The 8,515-nt window shown below is 42.2% G+C and overlaps 1 protein-coding gene across 2 annotated transcripts; it reads right to left on the bottom strand.

Annotated features, from left to right (window-relative positions):
* Positions 1–304: 304 nt before the first annotated feature.
* On the bottom strand, positions 305–8,251 carry LOC310770267 (uncharacterized protein). Of its 2 annotated transcripts, XR_014552007.1 has the most exons (3): positions 7,847–8,251; positions 1,204–1,677; positions 305–474 (listed from the first exon to the last, which is right to left on the bottom strand). XR_014552007.1 is itself a non-coding variant. In XM_083630842.1 (2 exons), exons 1-2 carry the CDS (start codon positions 8,126–8,128, stop codon positions 1,324–1,326), a joined length of 636 nt encoding a protein of 211 aa, XP_083486968.1. In that variant the 5' UTR covers positions 8,129–8,251; the 3' UTR covers positions 1,196–1,323. The 2 variants fall into 2 exon arrangements, 1 of the variants encoding a protein (XP_083486968.1); XM_083630842.1 differs by lacking the exon at positions 305–474 and having other exon boundaries at positions 1,196–1,677.
* Between the last annotated feature and the right edge of the window lie 264 nt (positions 8,252–8,515).

The following is an 8,515-nucleotide window of genomic DNA, read 5'->3' as shown; positions in this document are numbered from 1 at the left end:
TATGTGAAGTATGATTTCCCGGTGGGGATGCAAAGTTTGTTGGGGTGAAAATGCACAGGGTAAGCTTTGTGTTGCAGCCCTCCCAATGTGTTTCTGTTGTATTAAAGGCAGATACTGTATTTTTAGAAACACTTATTCACAGGAAATTAGGCGTCCAATGGAGTGGGTTAGCAGGGGGGAGAATGACAGATGGCAATGGACTAACTCCAGCTTTTCATTACTGCCGTGCAACCCTCAAGACTTCCGCACTGCACCTCAACTAATGAGGAGACAGTGTGTCTATTGGCTCTTAATCACGAGTCACTTAGGGAAGAGATTGGGTTTTATTTCTGCCTCCCAGAGTTATACTTGCAGATTAAGAACGTAGAATGGATTTTCATGATGGTTTTGTGCATATCCAGCCTGAGGGTCCTCTTCTCCCATTGGGCTTTTTAGGCCAATTCAGATTAATTTGCTGCTCTGCGTTACTTAAGACTAGAGTTGCAAAAAAAGGGAGATATTAATCAATTACAGTAATCATATGAGTGAGGCTTCAGTCCTGTACACACACTTAGCTGGGAGAAAGTCCTATAAAACTCACTGGAATTTACTACAGGAGCTATTGCAGACCCTCCAAGTGTCCTTATTGTCCAGGGACAGTCCTGAATTTAGGGAAGCTGCCCTGGTTTCTCATTTGATCCCAGATCAAAGGGACCCCTAACCATTAGGTCCAGTCATGGCCGACTCTGGGGTTGCGGCGCTCATCTCGCTTTATTGGCCAGGGGAGCCGGCGTACAGCTTCCGGGTCATGTGGCCAGCATGACTAAGCCGCTTCTGGCGAACCAGAGCAGCGCACGGAAACGCCATTTACCTTCCTGCCAGAGTGGTACCTATTTATCTACTTGCACTTTGATGTGCTTTTGAACTGCTAGGTTGGCAGGAGCAGGGACCAAGCAACGGGAACTCACACCGTTGCAGGGATTCGAACCACCGACCTTCTGACTGGCAAGTCCTAGGCTCTGTGGTTTAACCCACAGCGCCACCCGCATCCCTTTATAATTGAGTAGGACATCCCTATTTTCATTGGAGAAATTTTGGAGGGAATGTTATTGGTATACAGAATTGCAGCCCAAGATTGGCAAGGTTCAGACGTAGTGACTTCTGTACATTAAGGAGTTGTGAAGAAGACATCCTGAACAATGGAAAACAGTGCCGATTTCTCACCAGTCAAATGCTTTATCTTTGCCTTTAAAATATGTTAGATGCCAGGGTGATATCCCATTAAAGGTTGCACATTGTGGGCAGATTGTGCCCGTCTCTGGGGTGACAGTGGTAGACGCAAGTTCACTCCTCACTGCTCTGGAAGATTTCTTCCTCTTCAGTCTTGGCATCCACAGAAGCATCGGTTTCTTGAACAGGGGAAGCTTGATATGAATTACGAAAAGCCCGCAAGAAGGCCTTGATGACATCGCTGAGTTCTAGGCTCTGAATGACGGGTTTCTTTTGAGACTCATAATTCTCTAAGGTGCAGTTTTCACTCAGCTGCTTGCAGATGAACACCAATATATGCTCCTCTGTGCCTTTGACTTCTGCTTTGTCCTCCTTGAGGTGGAGATCTGTGTTCCAAGTGCTGTTGCTAGGTTGAACATTCAGCGAGACGATAGCCCAGGTTTGGTTCCTCACAGCGACCTGCATAATCTTTTCCAGTGAAAATGAAGAATGTTAAGTTAACCAGCGACCTGCCTGATGGGTCAGTAACAGTTGCCTGTCTGTTGGTCTGGGAAATCAAAATATAAATTGTTTTATAGGACAACTGTGATCAGGGTTGCACAGCCCAACCCAAAACTTCCTATGCCTGGCAAACCCACCTTGTCTTAGCAGTTCTGGGCAAGCAGTGAAAACTGTTGGGAGTGGCTCAGAACTTACAGGGTTAAGAGTTCTGAGTGATGACGCCTCACATTCTGAGGGCGGGTTTAGAACACTGGGAGTGGCCAGTATCTCTGAGAGAGAGAGAAAGACGCACGCAGTGTGAGCCTAGTCGCACACGGAGAGAGTCGACATGGGTTGCGTCTCACCGGGAAGATTTACGATGTGTTGATCTGTACGAAAATAAAGACTTTAAAGATAAGGAGACTGCTGTGTTTCAGCCTGAGTTATTACCACACGACAGAACGTTCCTGCTTCTCCTTCTGCTGTGTTTACTCTGCTGGAGTCAAAGGTCTTTGAGAAAGGTCAGAGCCGCGCAGGGAAGTGTGCCGGACCCCCGGACTAAATTGACTCCGAACAAAAACATGGTTGGTAATATAAGGAATATAATCAATATTGTGGAATATCTGTCTGCCAGGAATGAGAAACAAGCCATAATGATTGTGGATGCAGAAAAGGCATTTGACAACATAGCATGGGACTTTATGTTGAAAAATTTAGAATACATGGATGTTGGCAAAGAATTCTTCAACGGAATAAAGGCAATTTATACAGAACAAAAAGCCAAACTTATTATAAATAATGTCATTACAGAAGAGGTAAAGATATCAAAAGGAACAAGACAGGGATGCCAACTTTCGCCACTATTATTTATAACGGTGCTAGAAGTCCTTTTAAATTCGATAAGACAAAACAGAAAAATAAAAGGAGTGACAATTGGCCAAAATGAATATAAAATTAAAGCATTTGCAGACGACTTGGTGTTAACGATAGAAGATCCAATAAGTACTGCTAAAGAAGTACTGGAGGAAATTGAACAGTTTGGAGGAGTGGCAGGTTTTAGACTAAACAAGAAGAAAACGAAAATGATCGCGAAGAACATGGACCAAAGTGTAATAGAAATAATGCAACAGCAAACAGAGATAGTGGTTAAAAAGGTGAAATATTTAGGAATATGGTTAACCTCTAAAAATATTTAAGAACAACTATGAACTGGTATGGAATGGAATAAGAAAGGACCTGGAGGTGTGGGGAAGAATGAAACTGTCCTTTTGGGGCAGAATATCTACAATTAAGATGAATGTGCTTCCAAGGATGTTATTTTTATTTCAGGCTATCCCCATAATTAAGGGGAACAGGATTTTCAAAGAATGGCAAAGAGCGATTTCAAGGTATATTTGGCAGGGCAAAAAGCCGAGAATTCAATTTAAGTTATTAACAGATGTGAGAGAAAGAGGCTTTGCCCTGCCCGATTTGAAATTATACTATGAGGCATCATGCCTTTGCTGGTTGAAAGAATGGATAAAATTAGAAAATAAGGAATTGTTAGATTTAGAGGGGTTTGATAACAGATTTGGATGGCATGTGTACTTATGGTGTGAGAAGAAGAAAATCCATAAAGGTTTTGAGAACCACATCTTCCGAGGTCCTTTAGTTGAAGTTTGGGATAGGTATAAAAACCTATTAGAACCTAGAGTACCACACTGGTTATCTCCATTAGAAGTTATGAGTGTAAGGAAAATCAATATGAGAGGTAATTGGATCACATATGGCCAATTGTTATTTAAAGAAGGAGGAAAATGGAAAATGAAACCATATGAACAGGTTAAAGAACATGTATATGACTGGTTGCATTATTTTCAAATAAGTGAAATGTTTAGGAAAGGTATTAAAGAATGTGGTTATGCAGACAAGGATTCAAAATTTCAGACAGAAATAATAAATAATGATTTCAAAATTTTATCCAAAATGTATAAGTTGTTGCTAGAATGGAATTTGAAGGATGAGGAAGTTAAATCGGTAATGATACATTGGGCCAGAGATTTTGGTTATAACATACAATTTGAAGACTGGGAAAGATTATGGAAGGAGAATTTAAAATTTACTGCATGTATGACATTAAAAGAAAATGTTTTGAAAATGTTTTATGGATGGTACATAACACCGGTAAAATTAGCGAAAATGTATAAGACATGTAATAAGTGTTGGAAATGTAAAGATAAAGAAGGCTCTTTTTACCATATGTGGTGGGAATGTAAGAAAGTGAAAGGATACTGGGAAATGATATATAATGAACTGAAGAAGATACTAAAATATACATTTATAAAGAAGCCAGAGTTCTGTTAGGAATTTTAGGAAATGAGATAAAGAGAAAGGATAGTAAATTTTTTCAATATGCAGTGACAGCTGCAAGAGTGTTACTGGCTCAGAAATGGAAACAACAGAAAATACCGACAATGGAAGAATGGAGAATGAAGCTGTTAGACTATGTTGAGTTGGATAAATTGACTGGGAAGATTAGATATCTAAGAGACCAAAAGTTCATCGAGGACTGGGGAAAATTTGTGGAATATCTGGAAAGTATAAGTGAGGGACAGATAACGGTAGAGGGACTTAAAGAAGCACTGTGAAATGTGAGAAGTATTGTTAAAAGGGAATAGAAAAAGAAAGGCTCAAATAATGACAATACAAACCTAAGAAATGCGTAAATTAAATAATGACTACGAATGATTTACGGAAAAGCTGAAGGAAGTCCAGAAAAGAAATACTTTGTGAAAAATTGGATGTGAAATTATTGTGTGTTTTTGTTGTGAATTAATAAAAATTATTTATAAAAAAAGAAAAAGAAAACATGGTTGGTGGTTTCTCTTTGACTTGGTGTTTCACAAGTTCATAAATAATAAAAATATATTCATACAGCACCTTTCAAGGGTTCAAAGCACTTCTCATATGCTCTCACAAATCCTTACAAAATTGTCTAAGACACACCAGTACTATTTATACCCATATTATAGTTGGAGGTGGGGTGGTGGTCAAGGTTGAAACATAGGCACTTGCCTCAGAGTCTTTCCTAGTGAATTTTGAATAAGATGAGACTTGAAGGGGTAAATGCCCAGGTCATTCTCCCCATATGAACTGACCTGGACCCTTTGATCATCACCTGAGGACTTCTTTGTGTGCCTCCTCCATGAGAGGTCCAGAGGGTGGCAACACAGTAACGGGCCTTTTCTGCCGTGGCTCCCCATTTGTGGAAAGCTCTCTCCAGGGACGCTCGCCAGGCACCTTTGTTACATATCTTCACGTGTCAGGTGACAATCTTTCTCTATAACCAGGCTTTTGGCTGATTAAACAAAATATGGCCTTTTAAATGTGTTTGTGGGAGTGGGGCTATTGGTTTGTTTTTGTGTTATGTATTTTGGGTTGGATTTTTAGGTTGCAAACCACCTGTGATCTTCAGATGAGGGGTGGTATACAAATTTAATAAATAAATTAATAATAATAATAATAATAATAATAATAATAATAATAATAATTCTTCCTCACTCTATATTACACAAGCTGTGGCGTCTCAGACATTCATGTGCCGTAAGGCACACAGGAAGAAAGGTGGCTATGTTGGCCCTTCAGAAAAATCCCAAAATCACCAGTAGAGCAATACTTTTATTAAAGGTAAAGGTAAAGGGACCCCTGACCATTAGGTCCAGTCATGACTGACTCTGGGGTTGCGGCGCTCATCTCACTTTATTGGCCGAGGGAGCTGGCGTACAGCTTCCGGGTCATGTGGCCAGCATGACTAAGCCGCTTCTGGCAAACCAGAGCAGAGCACGGAAACACTGTTTACCTTCCTGCTGGAGCCGTACCTATTTATCTACTTGCACTTTGACGTGCTTTCGAACTGCTAGGTTGGCAGGAGCAGGGACCGAGCAATGGGATCTCACTCCGTCGCGGGGATTCAAACTGCCAACCTTCTGATCGGCAAGTCCTAGGCTCTGTGGTTTAACCCACAGCACCACCCGCGTCCCCGTATACTTTTATTAGGATCATCCAAAAGCTCACAAGATACTGAGCAATAGTTAAGCAAGGACTGCTGAAGAGTTCTGGAGAACCTGAGAGTATGCTCACTACTATGTTGGACACTGTCCTACTGTGGAGTTTGGAACTTTCCTGTAATGCATCTCTTTAATGAACACACTCCTCTGTTTTCTGAATGGTGTGCTACACATTTATTTTTGAAGTATGTGGTTGTGGGAAATTAATGTCCTGTAATGCCAAGAGTTTAGCACTGCGTGATCTCTGCTTTCCATTTTTGTGCATGCAAAGTTCTTGCTCTCTAGCTAAGTTGCTGTGTATGGGAAGAAAGACAAGCATGGAATTGTCCACTGTGTGAGAGAGAGCTCATCACGTACAGAAGCAGCCTGCAAGTGAATATTTTAATGACAGCTGTGGAGTTACTTCTGCTCTCTCCCCACTAGTAAGTGAGTGGTGTTTACAGCACTGACCATCTGTTCAAAGGGTGAAGAGAAGTTTCTCACACACAGCAGTGGGAATACAGCTTTCTGCTGCTTGTGATGGTCTCTAGAGCGGGTCTAATGGCTGAAACACATAAATTCGGATTTATGACAATCTACTGTTATCTATTTCCCCCCGATTAATTCTGCAAAGAAAAGAAGCCAAAATGGTGTTCTGTATTTTTCTTACTTTACTTAATGCTCTGCCATGGGATCGAACTACATTCGTACCTCGGGTTAAGTACTTAATTCATTCTGGAGGTCTGTTCTTAACCTGAAACTGTACTTAACCTGAAGCACCACTTTAGCTAATGGGACCTCCCGCTGCTGCTACGCCGCCAGAGCACAATTTCTGTTCTTATCCTGAAGCAAAGTTCTTAACCCAAGGTGCTATTTCTGGGTTAGCAGAGTCTGTAACCTGAAGCGTATGTAACCCGAGGTACCACTGTAGATGCACAGAATAACAGAAATGTACTTCTTTTCATATGTATACTCTGTGTACATACAAAGGGATGGTGGACATGTGCTTGTCTAACAGAAGTACACAGGAGAAGGACACCAAACTTCTCCCTTTCCTATCCTCTCTGGTTCATTGCTCCAAGCATTTATCGCTATTCTTTGATAACTTCTGGCACTGGAATTAAGAGGAGAGAAAGGTTCTTGGAGCAATGGATTGAGGAGAGGGATAGTGCAAGAGGGGTGAGGTTTCCATATCCCTCTCCGTTGCTCAGTGGTAGAGCATATACTTTCCATGCTTTGATCCTCCCAGGTTACATTCCTGGCATCTCAGGGGTAGCTTAGCCTCCACCTACTTGGTGTCCTCCAGATGTTTTCAACTACAGCTCACACCAGCCCCACCTAGCATGGCCAGTGATCAGGGATGATGGGAATTATAGCCCAAAATATCTGGAAGAGACAAGGTTGGGAAAAGCTGGTATGGATAATACTGAACTAGGAGGATCGGTAAACTCACTCAGTATAAGACAGATTCTGTGTTCCTCTCCCACACTCTTTTAGCACTAAATTAAGATGACAAATCTCTGTTTTAGGTGTGAATGAGCGGAATGCCTAAATAGTGGCCCCGTTACATTTAATTTGGCCATCATAAGGTAAAGGTAAAGGGACCCCTAACCATTAGGTCCAGTCGTGGCCGACTCTGGGGTTGCGGCGCTCATCTCGCTTTATTGGCCAAGGGAGCCGGCGTACAGCTTCCGAGTCATGTGGCCAGTATGACTAAGCTGCTTCTGGAAAACCAGAGCAGTGCACAGAAACACCGTTTACCTTCCCACCGGAGCGGTACCTATTTATCTACTTGCACTTTGATGTGCTTTCAAACTGCCAGGTTGGCAGGAGCAGGGACCGAGCAATGGGAGCTCACCCTGTCGCAGGGATTCGAACCACTGACCTTCTGATTGGCAAGTCCTAGGTTCTGTGGTTTAACCCACAGCACCATCATACGGATGAACAAATGCAGGGAAGAGATGTCTATCTAGAGTATACATTTGAGTTCATCCAGATGCTAGGGACAAATATCACATTGGGAGCTTCCCAGAGCATCTGACAGCTGCTGCTACACTAGATGAGTTTTCAGTATGATCCAGAAAGGCAGCTGGCACATTCTTGCAAGTGAAAAGAAAAGGAAAACCACCCACCATGCCATAATTGGGAGCGATTTCTTTGACTAGTTTGGCTAAAAGCTCCGCTTCATCAAATTCAATGGTTAGGACGGTTGGTTCAGATGTGACGATGGGCCTTGCAAATTCCTCGCCGGGAGCCGTTTGTTGAAATGTTGTGACCATCTTAGTTTTGCCCATTGTGATGGTTAATTTCGTGCTGAAGAGCAGGACACAAGCCATGATGGTGATGCAGAAAACGAGGATAAGCCCAGCCAACAATGCAAATATCATAGAAAGGAGAGCATTCAGGATGTTCATGTTTGGAGAGTTTTCTGGCACGGCCTGGCATGACCTTCAGATTGTTCGCATGACTGTCATTTTGGTAGTTTCTCCTTCTGTGCTGGGCCAGGGTCATCTGTAATCAAATGACACCAAGCCTAGCTAGAACTTGGTTATCTGGGCAACGGTGCTACATCACAGTGGGTGAGGTAAGCAATTGCAACAGCACACAAAGGACACTCAACCTACCAGTTTTCTCAAGAAAGGCATTTTTCAGATAGAATAGCATGCTATTTCAGTTCTAGCTGCCCTCTGTAGGAAGCAAGGAAGGTGTGAGTAGATCATTACGGGGAAATGGCTCACTTTAGTTCTTTTGCAAACTTTTGCAGTCGGGATGACAGTAAGTTTACATTCCAGAAAGAGCTT

This window comes from Podarcis filfolensis (assembly GCF_964270895.1).
Source record: "Podarcis filfolensis genome assembly, chromosome: 9".
Lineage (NCBI taxonomy): Eukaryota > Metazoa > Chordata > Lepidosauria > Squamata > Lacertidae > Podarcis > Podarcis filfolensis.
This window is presented reverse-complemented; position numbering and strand designations above follow the sequence as displayed.

What these genes read in the sequence shown, in the direction of transcription:
- LOC310770267 (XM_083630842.1), bottom strand. Translation starts at nt 8,128, where the DNA reads ATGAACATCCTGAATGCTCTCCTTTCTATGATATTTGCATTGTTGGCT. An exon ending in TCGCTCCCAATTATGGCATG is followed by an intron (nt 1,678 to 7,846) that starts GTGGGTGGTTTT and finishes TCACTGGAAAAG; the next exon opens with ATTATGCAGGTCGCTGTGAG.